At 49.7% G+C, this 24,149-nt stretch overlaps 1 protein-coding gene across 11 annotated transcripts in view; it reads left to right on the forward strand.

Annotated features, from left to right (window-relative positions):
• TANC2 (tetratricopeptide repeat, ankyrin repeat and coiled-coil containing 2) overlaps positions 1 to 24,149 on the forward strand; it is a 238,424-nt gene that overhangs the window by 174,393 nt on the left and 39,882 nt on the right. For all 11 annotated transcript variants that reach the window (XM_060255815.1, XM_060255816.1, XM_060255817.1 and 8 more), the window contains 8 exons: positions 1,210 to 1,441; positions 1,768 to 1,934; positions 3,457 to 4,064; positions 11,993 to 12,101; positions 13,320 to 13,442; positions 15,136 to 15,372; positions 17,824 to 18,009; positions 18,670 to 18,763. In XM_060255815.1, the coding sequence (XP_060111798.1) occupies positions 1,210 to 1,441; positions 1,768 to 1,934; positions 3,457 to 4,064; positions 11,993 to 12,101; positions 13,320 to 13,442; positions 15,136 to 15,372; positions 17,824 to 18,009; positions 18,670 to 18,763 (1,756 nt within the window). The remainder of the gene's footprint in view (positions 1 to 1,209; positions 1,442 to 1,767; positions 1,935 to 3,456; positions 4,065 to 11,992; positions 12,102 to 13,319; positions 13,443 to 15,135; positions 15,373 to 17,823; positions 18,010 to 18,669; positions 18,764 to 24,149) is intronic.

Genomic DNA, 24,149 nt, shown 5'->3' on the forward strand with positions numbered 1-24,149 from the left:
ACTCCAGTCTGGAGAACTGGGTTTGATTCCCCACTCCTCCTTCACATGCAGCCAGTTGGGCTACCTTCGCTCACACAGTGCTGTCAGAGTGCTCTCAGCCCCACCTACCTCACATGGTATCTGTTGTGGGGAGAGGAAGGAAAGGAGATTGTAAGCCACACTGAGACTCCAAATGAACAGTGCGGTATAAATCCAATCTCCTCCTCGCGCTTTTTGTTACCATTTTCCTCCTCCTCTTCCTCTTCCTCTTTTTCTTTTGAATAGCGACCATAAAGAAGGTTGCTTACATACAGGTTGCTTACATACTGTGGTTGGTTACAGGTTGCTTACAGCTGTGGTTCTTTGAGTGCAGTCAACCAAACGCCTTTTTAACTTTTGGCGACATTTTTTTGGGGGGGGGAAGAACTGAGTAGAAAGTTTCATCCCCTCCCCATGAGTGTGTGTTTAGAAGGAAGGGAGAGTGCCATGCCGAAGGTTAACTTCTGGAAGGCGCCAGGTTCATGGTCTAGACAGGCTTAGTTGGCCCAGAGAAAACATCAGTTACAAGTGACCAGCCTCCCTTTTGGACTTCTTGTTTCTTTGAAATTTTTGTATCCCACACTTTAAGTGATGGAATATAGAATCAGAGAATCATAGAGTTGGAAGGGACCTCCAGGGTCATCTAGTTCAACCCTCTGCACAATGCAAGAAACTCACAAATACCTACCCCTAAATTCACAGGATCTTCATTGCTGTCAGATGGCCATCTAGCCTCTGTTTAAAAACCTCCAAGGAAGGAGAGCCCACCACCTCCCGAGGAGGAAGCCTGTTCCACTGAGGAACTGCTCTAACGGTCAAGAAGTTCTTCCTAATGTTGAGCCGGAAACTCTTTTGATTTAATTTCAATCCATTGGTTCTGGTCCTGCCTTCTGGGGCCACAGAAAACAATTCCACACCATCCTCTATATGACAGTCCTTCAAGTACTTGAAGATGGTGATCATATCTCCTCTCAGCCGCCTCCTCTCCAGGCTAAACATCCCCAGCTTCTCCAACCTGTGCACAGCAGCCAAGAAGGTCAGAGCGCCTGCTCCGGCTGCAACGCCACTGAGGATGTTCTCCGCAGCTGAGAACGAAACGTCTGGAAGGAAAACTTTCTCCAGTAGAACACGGCATTTGAGCCCGAAAGATTCTACAAACCCTAACTGACAGGTGTGTTTCCCCTTTTGCAGGTGGTGGCTTATCACTATTGCCAGGCTGACAATGCCTACACATGTCTGGTGCCAGAGTTTGTGCACAACGTGGCAGCCCTCCTCTGCCGCTCACCTCAGTTTGTGGCCTACCGGGAGCAGCTGTTGCGGGAGCCACATCTCCAGAGTGTGCTCAGCCTGCGTTCCTGTGTCCAGGATCCCTCCGCTTCCTTCCGGCGGGGCGTCCTGGAGCCCTTGGAAAGCCTTCATAAAGGTAAAGGAAAACATAATTCTCAAGGTTGGTGTAGTGGTGAAGTGTGCACTCTCACCTGGGAGAACCGGGTTTGATTCCCCACTCTTCCACTTGCACCTGCTGGAATGGCCTTGGGTGAGCCAGAGCTCTCGTAGGAGTTGTCCTTGCAAGGGCAGCTGCTGTGAGAGCCCTCTCCAGCCCCACCCACCTCACAGGGTGTCTGTTGTGGGAGAGGAAGGGAAAGGAGATTGTGAGCCGCTCTGAGACTCTGAGATCCAATATCTTGACTGTATCGGGATGAACTGGGCATCTGCATGCATGTTTTTCTCTGTTCCCCACCTGCTCAGAACGGAAGATCCCTGATGAAGATTTCATCATATTAATTGATGGTTTAAATGAAGCTGAATTCCACAAGCCTGACTATGGGGACACGATAGTGTCTTTTCTCAGCAAAATGATTGGGAAGTTTCCATCCTGGCTGAAGCTGATAGTAACGGTTCGAACAAGCTTGCAGGTGGGTCGTGGTCCAGTTTCCCCCCCACTCCTCTGCTCAGTTTCCTTTGCTAGGATTGCACCACATTTGCTGTGTGTCAGGGGGCTGTAGCTGCCCTCTCTGGGAGGGCCTAACACTGCTGGCCTCTCTTTAAGAAGGGTTTTACCTAGGATTTCCATGGCTCCAAGAACAGCAAATGGGACAATGTAATTCACTGGTGCCCCAGCAAGGAATTGGGGGTGGGGTGGAATTAGCCTTCCTCACCCATCTCTTCACCTTCTCTGTCTCTTGGTGCTGGGTAGAAAAGACAGCTGAAAAATCTGTCTTTACATTTATTTTTAAGATAATGTAATGATACTACCGGGTTTGATTCCCCACTCCTCCACTTGCATCTGCTGAGATGGCCTTGGGTCAGCCATAGCTCTGGCAGAGGTTGTCCTTGAAAGGGCAGCTGCTGGGAGAGCCCTCTCCAGCCCCACCCACCTCACAGGGTGTCTGTTGTGGGGGGGGGGAAGGGAAAGGAGATTGTGAGCAGCTCTGAGACTCTTCGGAGTGGAGGGCAGGATATAAATCCAATATCTTCATCTACCTCACAGGGTGTCTGTTGTGGGGGAGGAAGGGAAAGGAGATTGTGAGCCGCTCTAAGACTCTTCGGAGTGGAGGGCGGGATATAAATCCAATATCTTCATCTACCTCACAGGGTGTCTGTTGTGGGGGAGGAAGGGAAAGGAGATTGTGAGCCGCTCTGAGACTCTTCGGAGTGGAGGGCGGGATATAAATCCAATATCTTCATCTACCTCACAGGGTGTCTGTTGTGGGGGAGGAAGGGAAAGGAGATTGTGAGCCGCTCTGAGACTCTTCGGAGTGGAGGGCGGGATATAAATCCAATATCTTCATCTTCTTCTTCTATTTTGAGTCACTTTTGCTCAAACCTTTTGCTAGTGTGGCCCCATCTTTATCCAGTTTGGTGTAGTGGTTAAGTGTGCAGACTCTCATCTGGGAGAACTGGGTTTAATTCCCCACTTCTCTACATGCATCTGCTGAAGTGACCTTGGGTCAGTCATAGCTCTATCAGAAGTTGTTCCTCTCAAGAGCAGTTTCTGTCAGAACTCTCTCAGCTCCACCTACCTCACTATCTGTTGTGGGGAGGGAAAGGAAGGGAGAGCTGCTCTGAGACTCCTTCAGGTAATGAAGGGCAGGGTATAAATCCAGTCTTCTCTTCTTCTTTTACTTTGGAGATAAAAAGCTGACCTGATACATACTGAACAAAGAGGGAGTCCAGTGGCACCCTGAAGATCAACAACGTTTTATTCAAGATATAAGCTTTTGTGTGCACACACACAACATTTGCACATTAAAGGATTAAACTATGTTGGTCTTAAAGGTGCCACTGACTCTGACTTTGTTCTGCTGCTTCCTTCAGACCAACACAACTTAACCACCTGAATCTGAAACATACTGTAACAGGAAACTGATCATTGTATTTTTGTTTCCGTTTTTACCTTCTCCAGAATTTACTTTGTTCTTTTTTTTTTCCTTATAGGAAATAATTAAGTTATTACCCTTCCATAGGATATTCCTGGATAGATTGGAAGAAAACGAAGCTATAGACCAGGATCTCCAAGCCTACATCCTGCACCGAATACACAGCAGCTCCGAAATCCAGAACAACATCTCCCTTAACGGCAAGATGGACAACACAACCTTTGGCAAACTCAGTTCTCATCTCAAAACCCTGAGCCAAGGATCCTACCTGTACCTGAAGCTCACTTTTGATCTCATAGAAAAGGGCTACCTGGTCTTAAAGAGCTCCAGCTACAAGGTCGTCCCCGTCTCCCTTTCAGAGGTGTATTTGTTGCAGTGCAACATGAAATTCCCGACGCAGTCTTCCTTCGACCGGGTGATGCCCCTCTTGAACGTGGCGGTGGCATCCCTGCACCCCTTGACGGATGAGCACATTTTCCAGGCTATCAATGCGGGAAGCGTCGAAGAAACCTTGGAATGGGAGGACTTCCAGCAAAGGATGGAGAATCTCTCCATGTTCCTCATCAAGCGCAGGGATATGACCCGAATGTTCGTCCACCCGTCTTTCCGAGAGTGGCTGATCTGGAGAGAGGAAGGAGAAAAGACCAAGTTCCTTTGTGACCCAAGGTAAAGGCAATGGTTCCCAGATCTCTTTATTTCTACGAATGCATGCTCATGTAGAATTCAACCTGGACTGAGAGTGAATGCTGTGCTGTCTGTGCTTGTGTCATATCAACATATTGCTAGTGTGGAAATTTTATAGTTGTTGTTTGTTTTTGTTTTGGGTTTAATAGCAATGAATGGGAGTGATAAATGCCCCTTTGGGAGCTGGACACAATCTGTCGACCTGCTTCTGGTATGAACCACTCCAGATGCATAAAGGGGTCTGGAGACTGCCTCTTGGGCCACCTCTGCCACCTTCCCTGCCTGAAGAATGCTTGCTTGGTTTTAAAAGGGAAGAAAACAGCTACTGCTCTTTTTCAGTTGTCAGGCTGTGAAATGGAACCTGATTTCGGTGATTTTTCGTACAGTCACAAAGTTCACAGCTTACAACAATGAATCAGTGGGTTGTAAGAGAAAAAGGTTGAAGCTGTGATAATATACGCCGGCTTGTGATAGAATGTTATGGTGAAATTGAATGTATTAACTCTATAACTATAAAAAATTGTTTCTTCGTGGTTTTCTATATCAGATTATTTTCAACACTAAGACCCCTAGTTTGTGCTTTTGATCTTCTGGGCATACGGCATGCAGTCCTGGGAGTATGTATGGGGGGAGGTTTTTTGTGAAGTTCCTGCATTGTGCAGGGGGTTGGACTAGATGGCCCTGGAGGTCCTTTCCAACTCTATGGTTTTGTTCCAGATCCTTGGAAGTATTCGCTGTTCCAATATAAATTTTTGTGTGATTTTTGCCCTGTAATGCCAGAAATCCCAAAGCCAGAAACATATCTGAATTCCAGGTTTTGTCCCATAAATACACAGAATCATTCCCAAGGGTTTTTTTTTTAACGTTTTGTTTTTATTATTCACAAATCTTGGTATTTGTTTGCTAAGGAGTTTGGGATGGTGAAATGGTTGGGCAGCCAGTTAGAGCAAATGAAGGGAAATGCATTGTGGAAGTGACCGAGCACAGCTGAGAAGGCATGATTGTGCCAGCAGATGTGGCAGCCAAGAGAGCAGAACTTCCTTCTTCTCTGCCAGGCCGGCACCTGCTCCCTGCCTTCTAGGGATCTCCTCTCCCTTGTGAAGAGACTCTTGTTCAAGCCCTGGAGGGGGATGTTGACCCAGAAAACTTACAGCCCTGCTGTGAATGTGGAATGCGTCTCTGTGGTTATAATTGCTTCTGTGGTTGGTAGATTCAGTCTCGGGATGTTCTCAGAGTGCCCTCTGGTGGTAGTTGTATGCTTGATTTGCAGCTGGTGAGGCCTAATGAAGTGGAGAGGCTGCTTTGGAGGGTGCCGCCCCTGCGGTTGCTCCCACAGGGAGAAGCCCTTGTAGTGCTTGCCAAGGAAGGACTTTGGTGCGCCACACAAAGGCGCAGGGTGGAAGGGCAAGAGGCCTCCCATGCAGCCCTAGACAGCGGTTGAGGACAGGGACACCTCTGACATTTCATTTGTTATGCTTTGAGATCATGGGGGGGGGAAATATTACTGTGAACTAAACTAGAGCACTGTGTCATGAACAACTGCTTCTGTGAAGTTAAGAGGTTATAAATGTAGTAAGTTTTGCTTGCTTTCTGTGTTTTGCTGTTCCTTATTAATCAAGGATTAGCTGTCCTGCACTCTGCAGGCCAACCAGCCGGGTAAGCTGTGCTCTCAGGTCTAGGTAGTGAAGCTTCGGGGAGTGACGGTAGGTGCTGGAGCTCATGCAGGGGCTTGATCCAGGAAGGCAACTTTCTCAAGCCCCAAACTCAATAGGCTGCCCTGCTGGGTGGTGTTGAGCTGGGGGCCGGGATTCACACCTTGCCCAGTGGAAGAGCCTGTTGGTCAATTCAGGGGCTGGTGGTGTAGTCTCCTTTGCAGGCTCTGAAAGCAGAGCCCCCGCCATTCACAGCAAGGAGGCTACAGGGCCATCCGAATAACGTTTTCCTGCAACTAAGCCCCAAGGAGCTTACAAGTTGGTGGAATGTTATTTGGATCCTGTTACCATTAGGTGGTTGTAACTGGTTGACAGATTGCACCCAAAGAGTGCTTGTGAATGGTTCCTCATCCTCTCGGAGAGGAGTGACAAGTGGAGTGCCTCAAGGATCTGTCCTGGGACCTCTTTTGTTCGACATCTTTATAAATGATGTGGATGAAGGAATAGAGGGAATGCGAAGGAATAGAGGGAACGGATAAAAGGAAGTACTTCTTCACCCAAAGGGTGATTAACATGTGGAATTCACTGCCACAGGAGGTGGTGGCGGCCACAAGCATAGCCACCTTCAAGAGGGGTTTAGATAAAAATATGGAGCAGAGGTCCATCAGTGGCTATTAGCCACAGTGTGTGTGTATATATAAAATTTTTTGCCACTGTGTGACACAGAGTGTTGGACTGGATGGGCCATTGGCCTGATCCAACATGGCTTCTCTTATGTTCTTATTAAATTTGCAGAGGATACTAAATTGGGAGGGGTTGCAAATACAGTAGAAGACAGAAACAGGATCCAGGGTGACCTTGACAGGCTGGAAACCTGGGCTAAAACTAATAAAATTAATTTAACAGGGATAACTATAAAGTTCTGCATGTAGGTAGGAGAAATCCAATGCATAGTTATGGGATGGGGCAGACTTGTCTTGGCAGTAGTATGTGCAAAAAGGATCTGGGGTCTTAATGGACCGTACACTGAACATGAGTCAGCAGTAGAAGAAAGGTTGAGTCCAGTGGCACCTTTAAGATCAACAAAGTTTTATTCAAAGTATATAAGCTTTCTTGTGCAAGCGCCCTTCTTCAGTGGAACAGAATCTCTTCAAGTCCTACTTACAGGAAAGGGGGGCAGCCATTAGGAAGGGCCAAGATGTATCAGACAAACTGAAATGATCAGGTGGCTGGTAAGATCAATGAATGGCAGCAAATTAGCATGTAAATGCAAGAGCAAACAAAGAGCTGTGAGGAAGAAGTCCAGCAGCAGCCCCAAGAAAACCCAAGCTCAACCCTGGGGGCATGCGAGAACAGAGACTCTGCATTGCACACTGCTTCCCATACATGGAAACAGATTTCCTCAAATATTATATGGGGGGGGGGGGGGGTTGGTTGCCAGGAAGAGCTAACTGGAGTCAAGATGCCTAAGAAACAGAGCAATAGAATCATAGAGTTGGAAGGGACCTCTAGGATCATCTAGTCCAACCCCCTGCACAATGCAGGAAACTCACAAATACCTCCCCCTAAATTCATAGGATCTTCATTGCTGTCAGATGGCCATCTAGCCTCTGTTTAAAAATCTCCAATGAAGGAGAGCCCACCACCTCCCAAGGAAGCCTGTTCCACTTAGCAACCGCTCTAATGGTCAGGAAGTTCTTCCTAATGTTGAGCCGGAAACTCTTTTGATTTAATTTCAACCCATTGGTTCTGGTCCTACCTTCTGGGGCCGCAGAAAACAACTCAACACCATCCTCTATATGAGAGCCCTTCAAGGACTTGAAGATGGTGATCATATCGCCTCTCAGTCATCTCCTCCCCAGGCTAAACATCCCCAGCTCCTTCAGCCTTTCCTCATAGGACTTGGTCTCCAGACCCCTCACCATCTTTGTCACCCTCCTCTGGACCCGTTAATAAATGCAGCTAAGGTTGGGATAACAATATGACGGGACGTGTGAATAACAGCAAAGTGGCATACAGATAATGGAGGAGTAAACACAGGTGTGGGGTGGTTCAGGCTGAGCAGCCAGCCCCAGGTTACCTGGATGAGAGGTTTCCAGCTTAGGAGGAGGGGGTCTGAACCTGGCCCTTCTATATCCCCCCCCCCCGAAGCAGCTGGGATGAGGGGAAGGACTGATGGAGAGACATGTCCCTCTGCCATGTAAGGTCTGGAGCAAGTCCTCATTTCTCGGACAAGCGGAGCTTTCCATTTGCTTCAGCTAATAAGGCAGAAACAGAGAGAAAAGATGCCTTCTCCACAGAAGTGACTGGGGACACTGTGGTGCCTCTTGCTTGGGCTGAAACGCCGCATCGATCAATGGTCACAAGCCAGTTCCACTCAGAACCACCACAGCTCATCTCGCCTCCCCCCGCTCTGCAAGAGCCATTAACCCCTTTCTTGCTCCCCTCTCCGCTCTGTGCCATCCAGCCTGATAAAAGGTGCAGGGGAAGAGGAAGGCATACTCTTGTGATAATAAAAGGGATCATGTGGCATTTGTTTTTTTAGGGGCATCCACAGGATATTTTGAGAGTTTTGCACTGAGAGCCCGGCCTCCTGCCCCCCCCCCCCCAGGTTGAAATCCTGGCTAGGGCCCTGAAAGGGCAGAAGTGAGCAGCAGGGAATGCATTGGTGGGGCCCGAAAGGTTTCACAGGGGCTGGATTGGTGGGGCCGGGGGTCCCATGGGAGCTGTGGGCCTGACTGGTTCAGAACATCAACAGCATCCTTGGAATCAGGTAGGAAGAGAGGCAGGGCGGCTGGGGATCATAGAATCCTAGAGTTGGAAGGGACCTCTAGGATCATCTAGTCCAACCCCCTGCACAATGCAGGAAACTCACAAATACCTCCCCCTAAATTCACAGGATCCTCATTGCTGTCAGCAGGCCCGGCGCATGGGAGTAGGCCATGTAGGCCATGCCACATGGCCTGCAGGGAGCCGCAAGGCACCCCCTCCCCACACACCAGCTGGTGCAGCTCTGCCTCTTTCCCCTGCCCGAAACTCAGGTGGAGGAAAGAGGCAGTTTGGCCCTCCCCTGCAGGGAAGACAGCCCGAGAGCGAAGAGGAGACTCGGGCAGAGGAAAGAGGTATGGGAAGCTTGGGGGGGGGCACGTTTGCGTAGAGCAGGGGAGGCCAAGGGTAGCTCTCCAGATGTTTTTTTGCCTGTAACTCTCATCAGCCCCAGCCATTGGCCATGCTGGCTGGGGCTGATGGGAGTTGTAGGTAAAAAGCATCTGGAGAGCTACCATTGGCCACCCCTGATATAGAGGGCTCCTTGAGAGGAGCCCTCCCTGCAAATGGCACTGGGGCCCTCCCCCACTGGAGGGGGCGGAGTCTTCTGCCCTTCCAGACTTTGCTGGGATCTCCCGAGGCTCGGAGTCCTTGGCAAAGGGGGGGGGGGGGGTGACAAAGACCTTGGGGGGTGTAAGTCGGGAGGGGGTGAAATTTCAGAAGGATATGAAGACAATTTGTATGCGTTCCAAGGAGATATGAAAACAAAGCCATGAAAGTGAGACAAAAATTAAAAGAAGCCCCACTTACCTACTGAATCAACAGCAAAGAAGACGGACCCAGGAAGAAGAGTCTCTGCACTCAGAACAACATTGGACTGGGCTTGGATATTGTCGGACTTGCATCACAGCTCCATATTTTTCCTATAGGACACTGATCCGTCACACAGTAGGAGCAGTGTGTGCTTTCGGTTCCGGAGGGATTTTGTGTTGTCCAAATATGCTTGTTTATATTATGTTTGGTTATCACTGTGAGCACTGGGCTTATTAGTAGTAAATACTGGATAAGTAGGAACAAAAAGGAGTATTATTTATTTTTGTTACACCGAGAGGCTTTGTGGAGTGAGGCAGAGCAGCTCTGGATTAAAGACTAAAGCAACCCCAGCCCCTTGCAGGGAAGGGAGCCTCGGAGTGAGGCCACACCACCTCTTTCATCCACCTGAGTCCTGGGCTGGCAGAAGTGGCAGTGCCTCTGTGACCTTAGCCTACCCCTCATTTATAGACCTTCACCGATCAGCTGATCAGCAGGGTCCTTAAATGGGAGGGGAAGGCAGAAACAGCCCCAGTCTCCCCCCCCTCGCAATTTAAAGACCCCCATGGGGGACAGGGATGTGACGGGGGTGGTGGGGGCAGCCTGGGGTGGCAAAACTCACCGGGAATTGTCTTCCACAAAACCGGTCCCTGGTGCCAAAAAGGTTGGGGGCCACTGATCTAGAAACGGGGTTCTTTGCTGGGGTCACACCCAGGTTACGTGATCACAATGCACGCAGTCTGCAGGGGGTGACATATGAAAGCAGTCCAAAGACTTCAGTGGGCCAGGTTATTCATTCTGGGGAAGGTCCCATCCCTGTCATTGGGTGCAATCCCAAGAGCTGGCCCTTATTGTTAAAGCTCTAGGCGCCTTGGGGCCTGTACGGTCTCCCCTGGTGGGTAAGATGTGCTTCCCGAGCCCTCCTCTCTTTGCCATCACATTCAGAGATGAAGTCAAATGGTGACTGCAGACAGTATTTTCCGTGGTAGCAACTGGCCATGGTCATGCACTCCTCTTTTTAGGCTCACCTGGTGCCAGCCAGACTCTCTCTTAGGTGTAAAGTTTTGCCCAGAATCTTTCGCAGGACTTCTTGAGTAAATGCAGAAGAAGCTTTTAATGAAGAAACAGGTAGCAGACACTTGTAGCAGGTTTACCCGAGACTACTTGTCTTGTGAGACTGACAATTAGCGAAAAATACAGTCCAGATATAGGTTACGGGTTCATCATTTCTCCAGCCTAACTCTCTCCCACTCAAAAGTCTCTGAATTAGTCCCCAGACCACGGCCTTTACTTTTCTCCAAGGTCACATTCCAGTGTTGCAGACATTTTCAGTTGGTCCCTCTCTTCGGTTCCCAGGGAGACAAGTTGTCCTCATTTATGGCCTTACATGTTACCACTCCTAGTCCACATAAACCCAAAGCAATATAATGAATGTATTTAAAGGTTAGTAGACATTGGCATTATAATACAGGGGTTAGTACAGTCATCCATACTGCCACGACTCAGGGGGGTCTTATCAATTGCTGCCACCACTCTGGGTTAAGGGTTCCCCTTGAGAAGGCCCAGAGTCCCCTCCCAAGCCGTTCAGGCCTCCCTTAGCTTAGGCCAAATAATAGGCATGAGGACCAGGCAGAGTGAACAACAACAAAAAGGTTTATTTTAGTGCAATATAAATTAACAAGGTGCATGAACCAGTAAAAGAGTGAAGGGAAAATAAACAAATGCCCTAACGTGTCTGTCTTACAGTCCCTGCTGTCTCAGTCAGAGCTAGCCTACTCACCCTTCCTCTACTTCCCTTGCTTGTTTTTATTGGTAATTTATTATGATTTTTGTGGTGTTTTTACTTGTAAGCAGCTTCAAACCGGACGCTGGAGTTGCAGCATAAACATTTCCTAAATAAATAAGGAATGTATTCTGCCCGTGTTAGACATTAGAACAGCTAATTTGTTCTATTGGAACAGAAGACATTTCAAGAAGGCCCTGAAGGCGGAGCCTCTGAATAATTAATGAATATATATAATATATAATAATGAATATAATGAATAAGAGCATGCTTTGCCTCTAAAACTAAAATGTCTGATGTAATTATCTGTTGGAGCACTGACTCCTGCCTGAGTGGGTGTGTGCCTAAAGCTGGCTAGCTAGATAAGAGGAGCACCCTCTTAGAGGCAGCTTGCTGTAATAGATAAGGGAAGGGATGATGTCATGGAATGTTACCTGGGAGGACTCTGCTTGCCTGTTAAGAAAACTGTCTGTATGCAGAAGGATTTTAACTCAGTCTTTGGGGCAGCCAAGCCCGACTGAGCTCTACTTTTGGCACCAAAGTAAACCTCGCTTCATACCACCATTCTGTGCAGACCTCGTTATTTTTCTGCTGCAGACCCTCATCTGTTCCTTCGTTTGGGAGGTAAAATCGGCTGGAGGTGTTGACTTGAAAAAACTAGCAGTTCAAAATATTGAGGTGTATTTTTTAAATTGCCTTGTACTTTTGACACATTCAGGATATTCTCTGATAATACATTCAGATTATTTTTCTTTCCAAGAGGTATTGAGCTTCTCACACACACACGCACGCACACAGAGACATTCTTATACACCATATATCTATATCTATACGCGTATAGGAATGGAATCCCAGCTTCTTTTCTCATCGTGTTTCTTCTTTCCATGTCTTTTGTCCAGGAGTGGCCATACACTGCTTGCCTTCTGGTTTTCTCGTCAAGAGGGGAAGCTTAACAGACAGCAGACTATTGAGTTGGGCCATCATATCCTGAAAGCACACATCTTCAAGGTAATAAGGGAGCCGCCATGACTTCTGGAGTTTTCAGCATGTATAAAGACTGTCCACTTTCTGAATCCAAATTAATCCCTTTCTCTGGTCAGCTCTCCAAGTACTTCCCCGGCTGGGTGAAGGGAGACTAAAGATCTGAGCAGGCTTTCCTGGTGTTATCAGACAGCTGCCACAGCAAAAGCTGAAAAAGAGGAGGGGGGGGAAGGTTCCTCCATGCAGCTTCATGCGCCATCCTCTCCTTCCCTTCTGGACTCTGGGAGAAAAGAGAAGAAGCGAAGGAGAAACAGGGCGATGCAAAGGTCTCCTTGTTTTGCCTCCTTTCTTCTGTCTTTCGATTAGCAGCGGGGAGGAAAGAGTTGGCTTTGGCCATAGAAGTGCCTGCCCTCCGCTGATCTTTGCTCTAGAACATTTCAGCTGTCTTGTAGATGGCTCTGAATCAGCAACCCCTAAGGGCCCTGTGCACCGTTGGCACTGCTGGCCGTATCCTGCGCTTGTCCAGCTAAAGAGAAACATGTGAAAGAAAATCCCCTTGCTGAGGCTCCTGGAGTGGAGCACCAAAGTCATCGTGACAGGCAGATGGAAGCAGCCCACGGTGAATGGAGTCTCTCATGACCTCTCCCCACCTGCAGAGAGCCCGGAGAGACCCAGGAGGGGGAGGAGGAGGAATGAGGCCTGTGCCCCTCCGGTCTGCCTGGGGTGTTTGTGCAGGTTCCTCTGCCGCAGCAGGCCTGTCGAGGGCCATTTCACCTGCCCTTGAGTTGCAGAGGTCTGCTTTCCTTCTGTCCTGCTGGGGCTCTGGTCCCGGGGTGGGTCATGATCTCCGGAATGTTCTAAGCCAGCACTAGCTGGAGGCTTGCTGCGACCTCGCTTGCCTCTTTTATGCCTATGCTGCTCTGACGACAAAGCAAGAAGGGCTTCCCACCCCCACCAGCAAGGAGCAGCCAACGTGTGACTTGGAGTTGCAGGTGGTTTTGTGCCCCCACCCCCGCCCAAGCCAGTTGAAACAGGCTGTATCGCTCTTGGGGCTACCGGGCTGCCTGCCAACGGTGCACAGGGCCCTTAGGGGTTGCCTGGGGCGGGACCGAGGAGAAGCCTTCTCTTCAGCACCATCCTTTATCTCTGCCTTTGCCTGCTAGCTGACTTGGCGCTTGGATTCTCTGTGTATTGGTGTCATACAAGGGAAACCAAATAACAGAACTATGACTGTTCCTTTTGCAGGGACTGAGTAAGAAAGTCGGGGTCTCCTCATCCATTCTCCAGGGGCTGTGGATTTCCTACAGCACGGAAGGCCTTTCCATGGCTCTGGCCTCTCTGCGGAACCTCTACACCCCCAACATCAAGGTAAGGGAGAGCCCCCCCCCCTGTGGCTGCCCTTTTGGAGGCGCCATCAGGCTCTTGGGGGTCAGATGAAGCCAAGCTTGTGACAAAGAGGGGGACGTTGAACACATGAAGCTGCTGCCTTCTACTGAATCAGACCCCCCTCAGTCTATCAAAGTCAGTATTGTCTACTCAGGCTGGCAGCAGCTCTCCAGGGTTTCAAGCTGAGGTTTTTCATGCCCACTTGCCTGGACCCTTTTTAGTTGGAGATGCTGGGGATTGAACCTGGAACCTTCTGCTTACCAAGCAGATGCTCTACCACTGAGCCACCATCTCTTTGGCACCAGCAGTCTCCAGATATCTCTCTTTTCCTTCCTTCCTTCCTTCCTTCCTTCCTTCCTTCCTTCCTTCCTTCCTCCCTCCCTCCCTCCCGCCCCGCCTTCCCTCCCTCCCTCCCTCCTTCCTTCCTTCCTTCCTTCCTTCCTTCCTTCCTTCCTTCCTTCCTTCCTTCCTTCCTTCCTTCCTTCCTTCCTTCCTTCCTTCCTTCCTTCCTTCCTTCCTTCCTTCCTTCCCTCCCTCCCTCCCTCCCTCCCTCCCTCCCTCCTTCCTTCCTTCCTTCCTTCCTTCCTTCCTTCCTTCCTGCCTGCCTTCCTGCCTTCCTTCCTTCCTTCCTGCCTTCCTTCCTTCCTTCCTTCCTTCCTTCCTGCCTTCCCTCCCTCCCTCCCTCCCTCCCTGCTTCCTTCCTTCCTTGGCTGAGTCCCAACTGGGGAGAGGCCATCAAGAGCCCGTCCTTCAAACGCTGCAGTCCCCAACTGTGCCGTGCTTGCCGTGGGAGCCTCACCCACTTGTACTGTTCCCCTTCATCAAGACCCTGAGTCCTCCTCCTCCAGCTTGGACTGTCTGCCTGAGCCAGAGAGGAGCTGCCTTTGGGCTGCCGCTCAGGCTGGTGGCTCTTGCAGCAGCTGCAGCTGGCCAGGCCAGTGGAAATGGGCAGCGCCATCACTGGGGCTTCTGGCACCCCAGGCAAGCAGTGCGTGCATGCCCCACCCCTCCAGATGGAGGGGTGGGCGGAGGCGGGGCATCTTTTCTCAGCTCTGAGGCATTCCGAACGCCTCAGAGTCGAGAAAAGACGCCCGTCGCGTGCTCCACTCAGCCCCCTCCAGACCCAGAAGAGCCTGGGCGAACCGCGCAGCCTCTTTTCTCATCTCTGAGGAGGTGGGGCGGGGGGAGCCAAGAAAAGACGCCCTGTCATGCGCCCCACTCTGGATCAGAAGAGGCTGGGCGAGGCATGTGGCCTCTTTTCTCAGCTCTGAGGCATTTGGAGGTGCTCCAAATGCTTCAGAGCTGAGAAAAGACAGTGCAGACCAGCACGAGCAGGGACAGGGAGGGGGCGCCTACCCCCACCCGTCTGTGCAGCCAGGTGGCTCTCTAGGCGGCCACCTACCTGGCCTACTCCCCCGCGCCAGCCGTGGAGATGAGCCTGGCCCAGTCCCTCTTTCCCAGTGCTACAGAGGTGGCTTCCTAACACTTGAGGCGTGCCTGGGACACCTTGGGAAAGGCCACGCCCGTAGTGATGCAGATGCCTCCACTCCTGAGCCCAATGGTAGAGGTGGGGCGATCCCACCTCTTGTTTTAATTGAGAAAAACGTGGGTCTCAGCCACCAGAATCGTTGGAAACGGTCCTCTGTCCTGTTCCCCTTCCTCTCTTGCTGTTCAGGTCAGTCGGCTGCTGATTTTGGGAGGTGCCAACGTCAATTACAGGACAGAGGTGCTGAACAATGCCCCCATTTTGTGTGTCCAGTCACATCTGGGCTACACTGAGATGGTGGCTCTGCTGCTGGAGTTTGGAGCCAACGTCGATGCCTCTTCTGAAAGCGGCCTGACGCCCCTGGGCTACGCAGCTGCTGCCGGCTGCCTCAGCATCGTGGTGCTCTTGTGCAAGAGGCGAGCAAAGGTGAGGAAGGGGCTGGAGCCTCTCTGTGGGGTGCACACTGGTGGCCTTCAGCAGGGTGGGGGGGGGAGGAGGAGGGTCACCCGTGGTTGAGCCCTTCTGAGGGCAGGGGGTTTCAGCACAGAAAAGAAAAGGTTATTTGGGATTGCAGCTTTGCACGTGCCTCTAAACTGGGCCTCAAGATTCTGCAAAAAGTGGTGAGTTGGAAAAAGGCAAACAGTAATGTGCAAAAGTCGTCATTCAGCAAAGTACACTTACAACAGACAAATTCAACCATGTATCACAAAATACCAAATGATACACCTGTTGAACATCCCCTAAACAACAGAAGGCCTCATTGGATAACTTGGTTCCTTCAACAAGTTTGAAGCACTTGCTCTTTGTTGGAAAAGAACTGTTTCAGTTAGTAGTTCCAAATATAGAAAGTTGTTTGTTGTGAAATCTGAGGATTCTTAAATCTGTTGATTAGAACTGTGTATGAACAAGACCGATCTTTCTACAAACCTGAAAAATGACCCGGGTTAGTGGGGAAAGCGGAAATCTCTAAATAAATAACAAAATCCAAAGTAGTGCAGTGGCTAGAGCTTCAGATTAAGGTCAGAAAAGGACAGAGAAGAGGACAGAAAAGAGAGAAGGGGCCCCCCTGTGGAGAAAGGCAGGGCTGGAATGGAGCCAACTAAGAACAAATATGGCTGGCTGCATGTTGGCAGCAAAGAGAAGGCTGGCTGGTGAATAGCTGAGGAGAAATTAAGTTAGGGAAAGGGGAGAGGAGAGAGGCCGGGGGGGGGGGGGCGGAGGGCAGACTTGCTTAACAGAAAAGTCACACAGAATAAATCTCAGATGTTTGAGAGCCTCAAGGAAGGAAGGAAGGCAAATAGTTGCAGAGGGAGGGAAGGAGAGGTGGAAAGAAAGCAATTTTAAATGCATTCTCCAAGCCGCCAGCTGGCTTGGAGAACTGATTTAAAGAGAGAAATGTCTTCTCTGGTGGGGGTTTTGAGATCCACGCGATATGTGTGAAAGAGCCCCATGCGGCTCCAGAGCCACAGTTTGGCCACCCCGAGGGTCGTCAGGAGGAGGGAAAGTGGAAATAGTGCCTTGAGAAAAGTGAGGTTCCTCCCACAGGCCCTTGAGGGCTCTACACCATGCAAGTGGACCTGGCTCAGTGGCTGGCACCACACAACTCAGCCTAAGGTCACCAGCTGCAGGTTGGGATTCCTGCAGATTTTGGGGCAGAGCCTGGAGAATATGGAGTTTCAGGGGTGAAGATTCTCCGCAGGGTGTAATGCCATGCAATGCCCCCTCCAAAGCAGCCATTTCCTCCAAGGGAACAGATCGCTATAGCTTGGGGATCAATGAGAATTCTGAGAGATCTCTCGGCACCCCCCTGGAGATTGGGAACCCTAACTGGGCCACAATTTCCTAGCAAGAGGTTGCTGGTGTGAGAGGGAAATCTGAATGTGGGGGCAGATAAAGGTAGGTTGACTGTTGGGTGGGAAGGAAAGAAGGAATCAGAAAAAAGGAAGAGGGTCTGGGAGCTTTCAGGAAAGGGAAAGAAGAAATAGTGGGTGAGAGGGAAATGATATCCCTCCTGCAAGGCCTTGTGGGTTTCTGCTTCTGTATTCTGATACCAAAGTTGGCCACTGCACCAAGGAATGAACAAGACAGGTTTTTCTGCAACATAAAAAGCACCGTCGGTTTGCAGAAAAATCTGAAATCTAAAAACAAAACAAAAAACTTTGAGCGGTTAAAACCCCCGCCATGATAAAAGGAACACCTGTGGCTTTAAGAAAGAGATTCCATCCGTGGCTGTTCCAAGGCACCCACAAGCGTCTTGGGATCTTTCAGGAAAAGGTTGGGAGGGGGCGGAATAAGAGTTTAGAAAACGGAAGAAAGCTACGTGTTGTTTTTGGTGAATAAAGTTGTGCTTCATGTTTTGAAAGTGATATATCCATATAGCAGGAGATTCCTTTAGGCTAACATGGTTGGTTGGAACGGCAGTTGATAGTTTTGTGTGGGGACAAGAGAGGATGAGCAGTCTGTTGGTCTGGTCTTCTCTTTAGGAGAGGCTGCAGAGTGTAGCGTGGCTTTCTGGGTTCCTGCCAATCCATGTCACGTAGCAGTTGTTTATTTTGGGGGGATACTCACCACTTCCCCGTTATGCTTTTTTAAAAAGCCATGAAGAATGCTTGACGGGACTTGGAGTGGTCCAAGGGCCAGATTCCCCTTTCGCCCACGGGTGCCTTCTTACAGGCAGGGAGACAGGCCCAAAACCCTCGTAGGCCACTGAGAGTCATTTGTGGGCATTAGGGAGGGGGCATCAGCTTCTTTAGAACCAGAGGTGGGTGGTCTGTCTCTTGCCCAAAGAAGCACAGAGCATGAATGGATGAGAAGGAGGGTCCTAATGAAAGCAGTCTGTTTCAGCTTCTGTGGGTTGCTTTGTCTTTCTTTGCAAAGGTGGATCACTTGGATAAGAATGGCCAGTGTGCCCTGGTCCATGCAGCTCTCCGAGGCCACCTGGAGGTGGTCAAGTTCTTGATCCAGTGTGACTGGACGATGGGCGGCCAGCAGCAGGGGGTCTTCAAGAAGAGCCAGGCCATCCAGCAAGCCCTCATTGCAGCTGCCAGCATGGGATACGCGGAGGTCTGTCGCCACTCGTGGGTCAAGGGTTCTGTAAACCAGCAAGAGGAGTTTGTAGATGGGGTGGGTGAGTGGCAGGGAGCGACTTCACCGCTCTTCCCCTCCTGGTGAGGTCCAGTCTGCTCCAGCAGAAGACATGAGCACAGAATCCACCTAAGGGAAACCACCACCTCCTTGGTTCACAGGCGCTGCTGCTGCCGCCATGCCCAGTGTCCATACAATGGAACCTCCTCTTCCGGATTGGGCAAATGGCACCAATTCATATCAGTGGCTGGGCAGCTCACAGTTCTGGGTCTTATTGGACGTGGGTAGGCCAGCAAGCCGAATGTGTAACAGACCCCCGTTAGAAAATTCTTATTGCATTGGTTTTTAAAGAGAGAACAGATGCTTTGAGTTAGTGATGTCCAATCTGAGACTTTTGTTATACTGTTGTTATATAATGTCCTGTGATTGTCTTCGCAAAAGCTTATTTTGCAGAATTGTTGCCCAAACAACTCTGTATGGGTTCCTTGGTAAAATAATTATTATATACTGAGAAGATCGGGAGATTTGTTAACTGTTTCTCCCCTCTTGTTAGTTCAGAGCAACTCCCGCTTCAAATGTCAGCTGCGTATTTTGAGCTTGCGGAGTGGTTTCTGAACTGACACATTTCTTTGTTTTTAGATTGTCTCCTACTTGCTTGATCTTCCAGAAAAAGATGAGGAGGAGGTGGAGCGTGCACAAATCAACAGCTTTGACAGTCTTTGGGGAGAGACAGGTAAATTCCCTAGACATGGTGTACCTCCTGTCCAAGGTCTTGATTGGTCCGTGCAAAGCGGTGGGCTGGCCTTCAGGAGATTCAGGAACAGCCCTGAGTCCCTCTTGCTACTGTTTCTTCCTGGAAGTCGTAGCTTCCACAGAGTACTCAGTAAAGGTAAAAAGGTAAAGGTAGTCCCCTGTGCAAGCACCAGTTGTTTCCAACTCTGGAGTGACGTTGCTTTCACAACGTTTTCACGGCAGGCTTTTCATAGGGTGGTTTGCCATTGCCTTCCCCAGTCATCTACACTTTCCCCCCAGCAAGTTGGATCCTCATTTTACCAACCTTGGAAGGATGGAAGGCTGAGTCGACCTGGAGCCGGCTACCTGAACCAGCTTCTGCTGGGATCGAACTCAGGTAGTGAGCAGAGAGCTCCAACTGCAGTACTGCAGCTTTACCACTCTGCGCCACGGGGCTCTTACTCAGTAAAGGTGTGCAAGTGCAAAAATATCATTGTAATTCTGTGTTGGGAAGGACATGCTTATCGTTGTTCACTATCATGAGTGTTGTCATGGTACCAGAAATATTAAGTTTTACAAGAGCAAGCTCTTCCCCACCCAGAACGGAGAACTGAGGGGAGCTCCCACCTTACAGCTGAGGGCTGGGGCTTGGCTTTTTCAAAGTTTACAGGGGCATTGTTTTGCATGTGGGTGGACCTGGCCTCCCTAGTCTAGCGGCCAGATCTACCCTATAGGGGTGGCCAACGGTAGCTCTCCAGATGCTTTTTGCCTACAACTCCCATCAGCCCCAGCTAGCATGGCCAATGGCTGGGGCTGATGGGAGTTGTAGGCAAAAAACATCTGGAGAGCTACCGTTGGCCACCCCTGCTATAGAAAACCAACCCCCTTAAAATGTAAAGGGTGAAGTCTTTACTCTCAGCTTTGGTGGTGGTGGTGGGGGTTGTCTCTGCCTCCTGTTTGCTGATATCCCCAACACGACTCCCATTTCCAGAGTCACCAGAAGTGATCTCACTGGGGTCAGGAGTGGTGTCAGGGAGACTGCGGTGGTGCTGGATTTTGCCCACTCAACTTGATAACCTAACTATCAGGATCAACAGATCAATAATATGCAATCCTGAGTCGGTGGACTGGAAAATTGAAAACTCGGTCCTGGAGACACAAAGCTCCATCAGAAGGCTAGAACTCCCGTGGGCACGGCGGATGCCTGGTATCTGGGGCTTACCCACAGCCAGAACCGACAAAGGTCAGGGGTCTCCGGCTGCCCAAGGGCTCAGTGGCGGAGCATTTGCTTGGCACGCAGAAGGTCCCAGGTTCAATCCCAGGCAGCACCTCCTGTTGAAAAGACCAGGCCATCAGTGATGTGAAAGACCTTCCTCCGCATGAGACCCTGGAGAAAGAGCCGCTGCCAGTCTGAGGAGACAGTCCTGACTCTGATGGACCAAGGAGGGTCTGACTCAGTAGAAGGCAGCTGCGTGGGCTCATGTGACTTTTGGCATCTGTGTTGTGTTACGGGCCTGTGTCATTGTGAAGCCTGTGATGGACAAGCCCTGAGCTTCCAAAATTTAGAATCCTGAATTCAGGCACTTGCTCTCCTGTTGTCAGCAAGCGGATCCTGCACCGCAGACACTGTTTGAATTTGGGGAGTTGTCTGCCCCGTGGCACAGAGCGGTGAAGCTGCAGTACTGCAGTCAGAGCCCTCTGCTCATGACCTGAGTTTGATCCCAGCAGAAGCTGGTTCAGGTAGCTGGTAGAGTACCCAGCTTGCTGGGGGGAAAGTGTAGATGACTGGGGAAGGCAATAACAAACCACCTCGTAAAAAGTCTGCCGTGAAAACGTTGTGATGTGACATCATCCCAGGGCTGGAAACGACTGGTGCTTGCACAGGGAACTACCTTTACTTGTTTCTGGTGAAACATTGAGCTAGTATATTGGCAGATTTGTGTGGCATTTACTTTTATTTGAGCTCTGCATGTAGCCGAGGTGTGGGACTCCAGTAAGCTTCCTAAAGCAGCCTCTGTGCAGAAACCATCTTATGGGACAGATGGGAAATGCTTCAGTTACCTCTGCTGGGGTCCTGTATTTAGGAGCTTTGCTTCCAGCTCAGGGTAGGCAGTAGAGCTGTCGAAAGGTTGCCTCAAGGAGCTTCCTGACTCTTCCTGCAGTCTCCATACAAGAGGACAGACGTCTGCTGTTGCCCCAGCATTCTTTGAGCTCCTGACGCTCTTGTTGAGGGTAGGCTGAGGGCCAGGGCTGATGCATAGCCCACATGGAGGCCAGTGATACATATGGAGGGGGTTACATGTCAGGCCTGCTTTGTGCGGTTTGTATTGGCTGCTGAATTCTCAGGCATACCCAGAACTGATTCTGATGGGGCCACAGTGCTTGAGGAGAAGGGACTTCAGCTTTGTCCACAGTGCCATCTTCCCGGGCAGCCTCAGCTGAAGAAACTCACCTGATGCAGCCATCAGTCTCTGAGTCTCCCCAACTGACATGTGGTTCCTTGGCGCCATCTCAGGTCTGGAAAGCAGAGTGGGGGAGACAGGGGAAGCCCCCCTCTTCTTAGGCACCATGCTTCTGGTCTGGATCTGGCCAACACATGCCTGGGGATCAAGTTCACTGCATGGACCACCCGTCGCTGCACATCTGCTGATTGGCCACATGTGAATCAGCTGTGACCAGACCAGCTGTTGTTCTGAAAGCTGTAAACCTTTGCTTCTGAAGGCAGGAAATGCCTCTGTGGACTCCCTGAGCCTAAGAGCCCGGCAAGGAAGGGAAGCCCTAACGTTTGCAGACATCCGCCCTGTGCATTCCTGTCCGCCTGCCCCTGCTAACCCCCTAGGGGCCCCTTGCCTGGGGATGCCTGCCGGCCATTCCTCTCTTCCCTCCACAGCACACTCCTGGTGCAGACGCAGGAGAAAGGGTGGCAAGTTTTTCTCTCTGTCTTGGGAGTACATCCCAACCCATGGGTAGCAGGACTGATACCGGGACCTAGCCACAGTTTTCTGGTGAGTAAATTTTCCCAGTCTGCTAGTGGTACTTCTCAACCCCCCCCCCCCCTTGCATCTGTTCTGCTCGTGAGTAAACCAGTTTTGCTGTCTTAAGCAAAACAACCTTTCTCAGGAGCACCATGAAGCAATCCCACCGTAGAGGAGGAGCAGTTTTACTGCAAGGATCTAGTGCAGGGGTGTCAGACATCCGGCCCACAAGCTGGAACCTGCCCGTTGAGGGCTTGTATCCAGCCCACCAGCAACTGGCTCTTTCCTGCTTCCTCCCCTGGGGCCACTGCTGCATCACACCTTCTTGTTGCCCCTTTCCTCCAATGCCAAGCTCCCTTCCCCCCTTTGGCTGAGGTCTCCTCCCCTTTCTTCCTGACTGGGATGGGGGGGAAGGAGCCAGGGAGAGAGAGAGAACAGCGTTCGAGTTGTAAGACCAACAGAGTTTTACTCAAGGTATAAGTGTTCATGTGCACACACACAACTTGAGAAAGAGAGGGAGGCGGGGGTCTTCTGTTACAGACAATTCACATCGAGACCCTGCTCTGCTGTTTGAGATCTTACAACGCTTGGATTGGATTCCATTCTTTAATGAATGGAAGTAGATTACGAAGTATTTAAAGATACATTTATGGTTCCATATGTTCAACAGGTCTCCCGCTCTCCCCTTCCTTACTCTCATTAACCCCCCCCAATTGCTTTTAGAAGTTTCATTATCATCACCATCACTGGCTGGATTTTGCCCAGTCTGAAATCAATGCATGACATCTCCCCCCTCCAGTTCTAACAGATGAAGAGAAAAAAGAAAACTAACAGCACAGTTTTCAATCGTTATTAGCGGAAAGGAGCAAGACGGCTTCAAGAGGGGACTGGATAGACATATGGAGCAGAGGTCCATCAGTGGCTGTTAGCCACAAGGTATAGATGGAACTCTCTCTCTGAGGCAGCGATGCTCTGTATTCTTGAGGAGGGGGCAACAGTGTGCAGGGCCAGATCTAGGGGGGGGGCAGAGGGGGATACTTGCCCCGGGTGCCAATGGAGGGGGGGGGGACCAAATTGGTATGGAGTCCGTTGTATTCTATGGGACTGTAAGACAGAATGGCCCATAAGGGGGCATCATTTTTTAATTTTGCCCTCCCATCAAAAAACTTGTAGATCCGGTCCTGGCAGTGGGAGGGCTTCTAGTGTCCTGGCCCCACTGATGGACCTCCTGATGGCACCTGGTTTTTGGCCACTGTGTGACCCAGAGTGTTGGGCTGGATGGGCCATTGGCCTGATCCATCATGGCTTCTCTTCTGTTCTTATAGTCCAGTAGCACCTTTGAATAACTAACAAAATTTGTGGAAGGGCATGAGCTTTCGTAAGTCGCTGCTCACTTCTTCAAATACAGCTAGAATGTGAGTCCATCTGTCTTTATATCTTGGAGAGTAGAGTGATTTCAGATGCCAAATGATAATAGCAAGCATTAGTAATAAGACAGGAAACCCAGGTCTCAGTTCAATCCAGGAAGGTGTATTGTTTTGAACCTCATTATTAGTTGCAATTCATCAGTCTCTCTTTCTGATCTCTCCTTGAAATTTCTTTATAAGAGAACTGCTACTCTTAAATTAGCAGCTGATTGTCCCGGAAGGTTAAAATGTTTTCCCACTGCTTTTGAATGTTGTGGTTTCTAACGTCAGACTTATGTCCATTTATTCTTTGCATCCTTCTGGACCCAGTTGAAACCTTGTTTCCTGTCTCATTATCAATGCTGGTATTTCCACACTTACTACCTCTCTGCATATCACATCCAATTCAATGAAGCCTACTATTGGTTTTTAAGGTTTTAACTGTTTTAAATATTTAATTGTTTATATACTTAAATTGTTTAATTTTTATGTTTGAGCAATTTTTGGAAGCCGCCCTAAGCCACTCATGAGAAGGGCGGGATATAAATCACGAATAAATAAATAAATAAATAAATTGCCCTGCAGCATCTGAAATCACCTTTATAAAGTTTATATCTCTGGTTCCTGGCATCACATTTTGTGGCGCAGCTTGACAAAGTCACATCTGCATGGACTTAGATGACAGAAACTCAACCAGAAACAGATTAATTGGTGAGAGGCCCTTAAATGTGTGTCTGCAATGTGGTTTTAGGTCACTGAATAAGACCTTTGGGGCCAAAACACATCTGGTGTAGCGGTTTTAAACGAAATATTCACATTTGCAATTTTATGATTACTAGACATGCAAGTCCAATAAGCTGATGTATATTATACTTTTATATACACTGTGTAAAAAATATTTTGTTATTTTTTATGTTTGTTACATTCAACCTTTTGAATACCTAACCTAAAATGACATTCACATCAGATCCGGCCCTCGTACAAATGAGTTGGACCCCTGTGCTGA

The sequence above is a fragment of the Heteronotia binoei genome, chromosome 15, assembly GCF_032191835.1.
Source record: "Heteronotia binoei isolate CCM8104 ecotype False Entrance Well chromosome 15, APGP_CSIRO_Hbin_v1, whole genome shotgun sequence".
Classification (NCBI taxonomy): domain Eukaryota; kingdom Metazoa; phylum Chordata; class Lepidosauria; order Squamata; family Gekkonidae; genus Heteronotia; species Heteronotia binoei.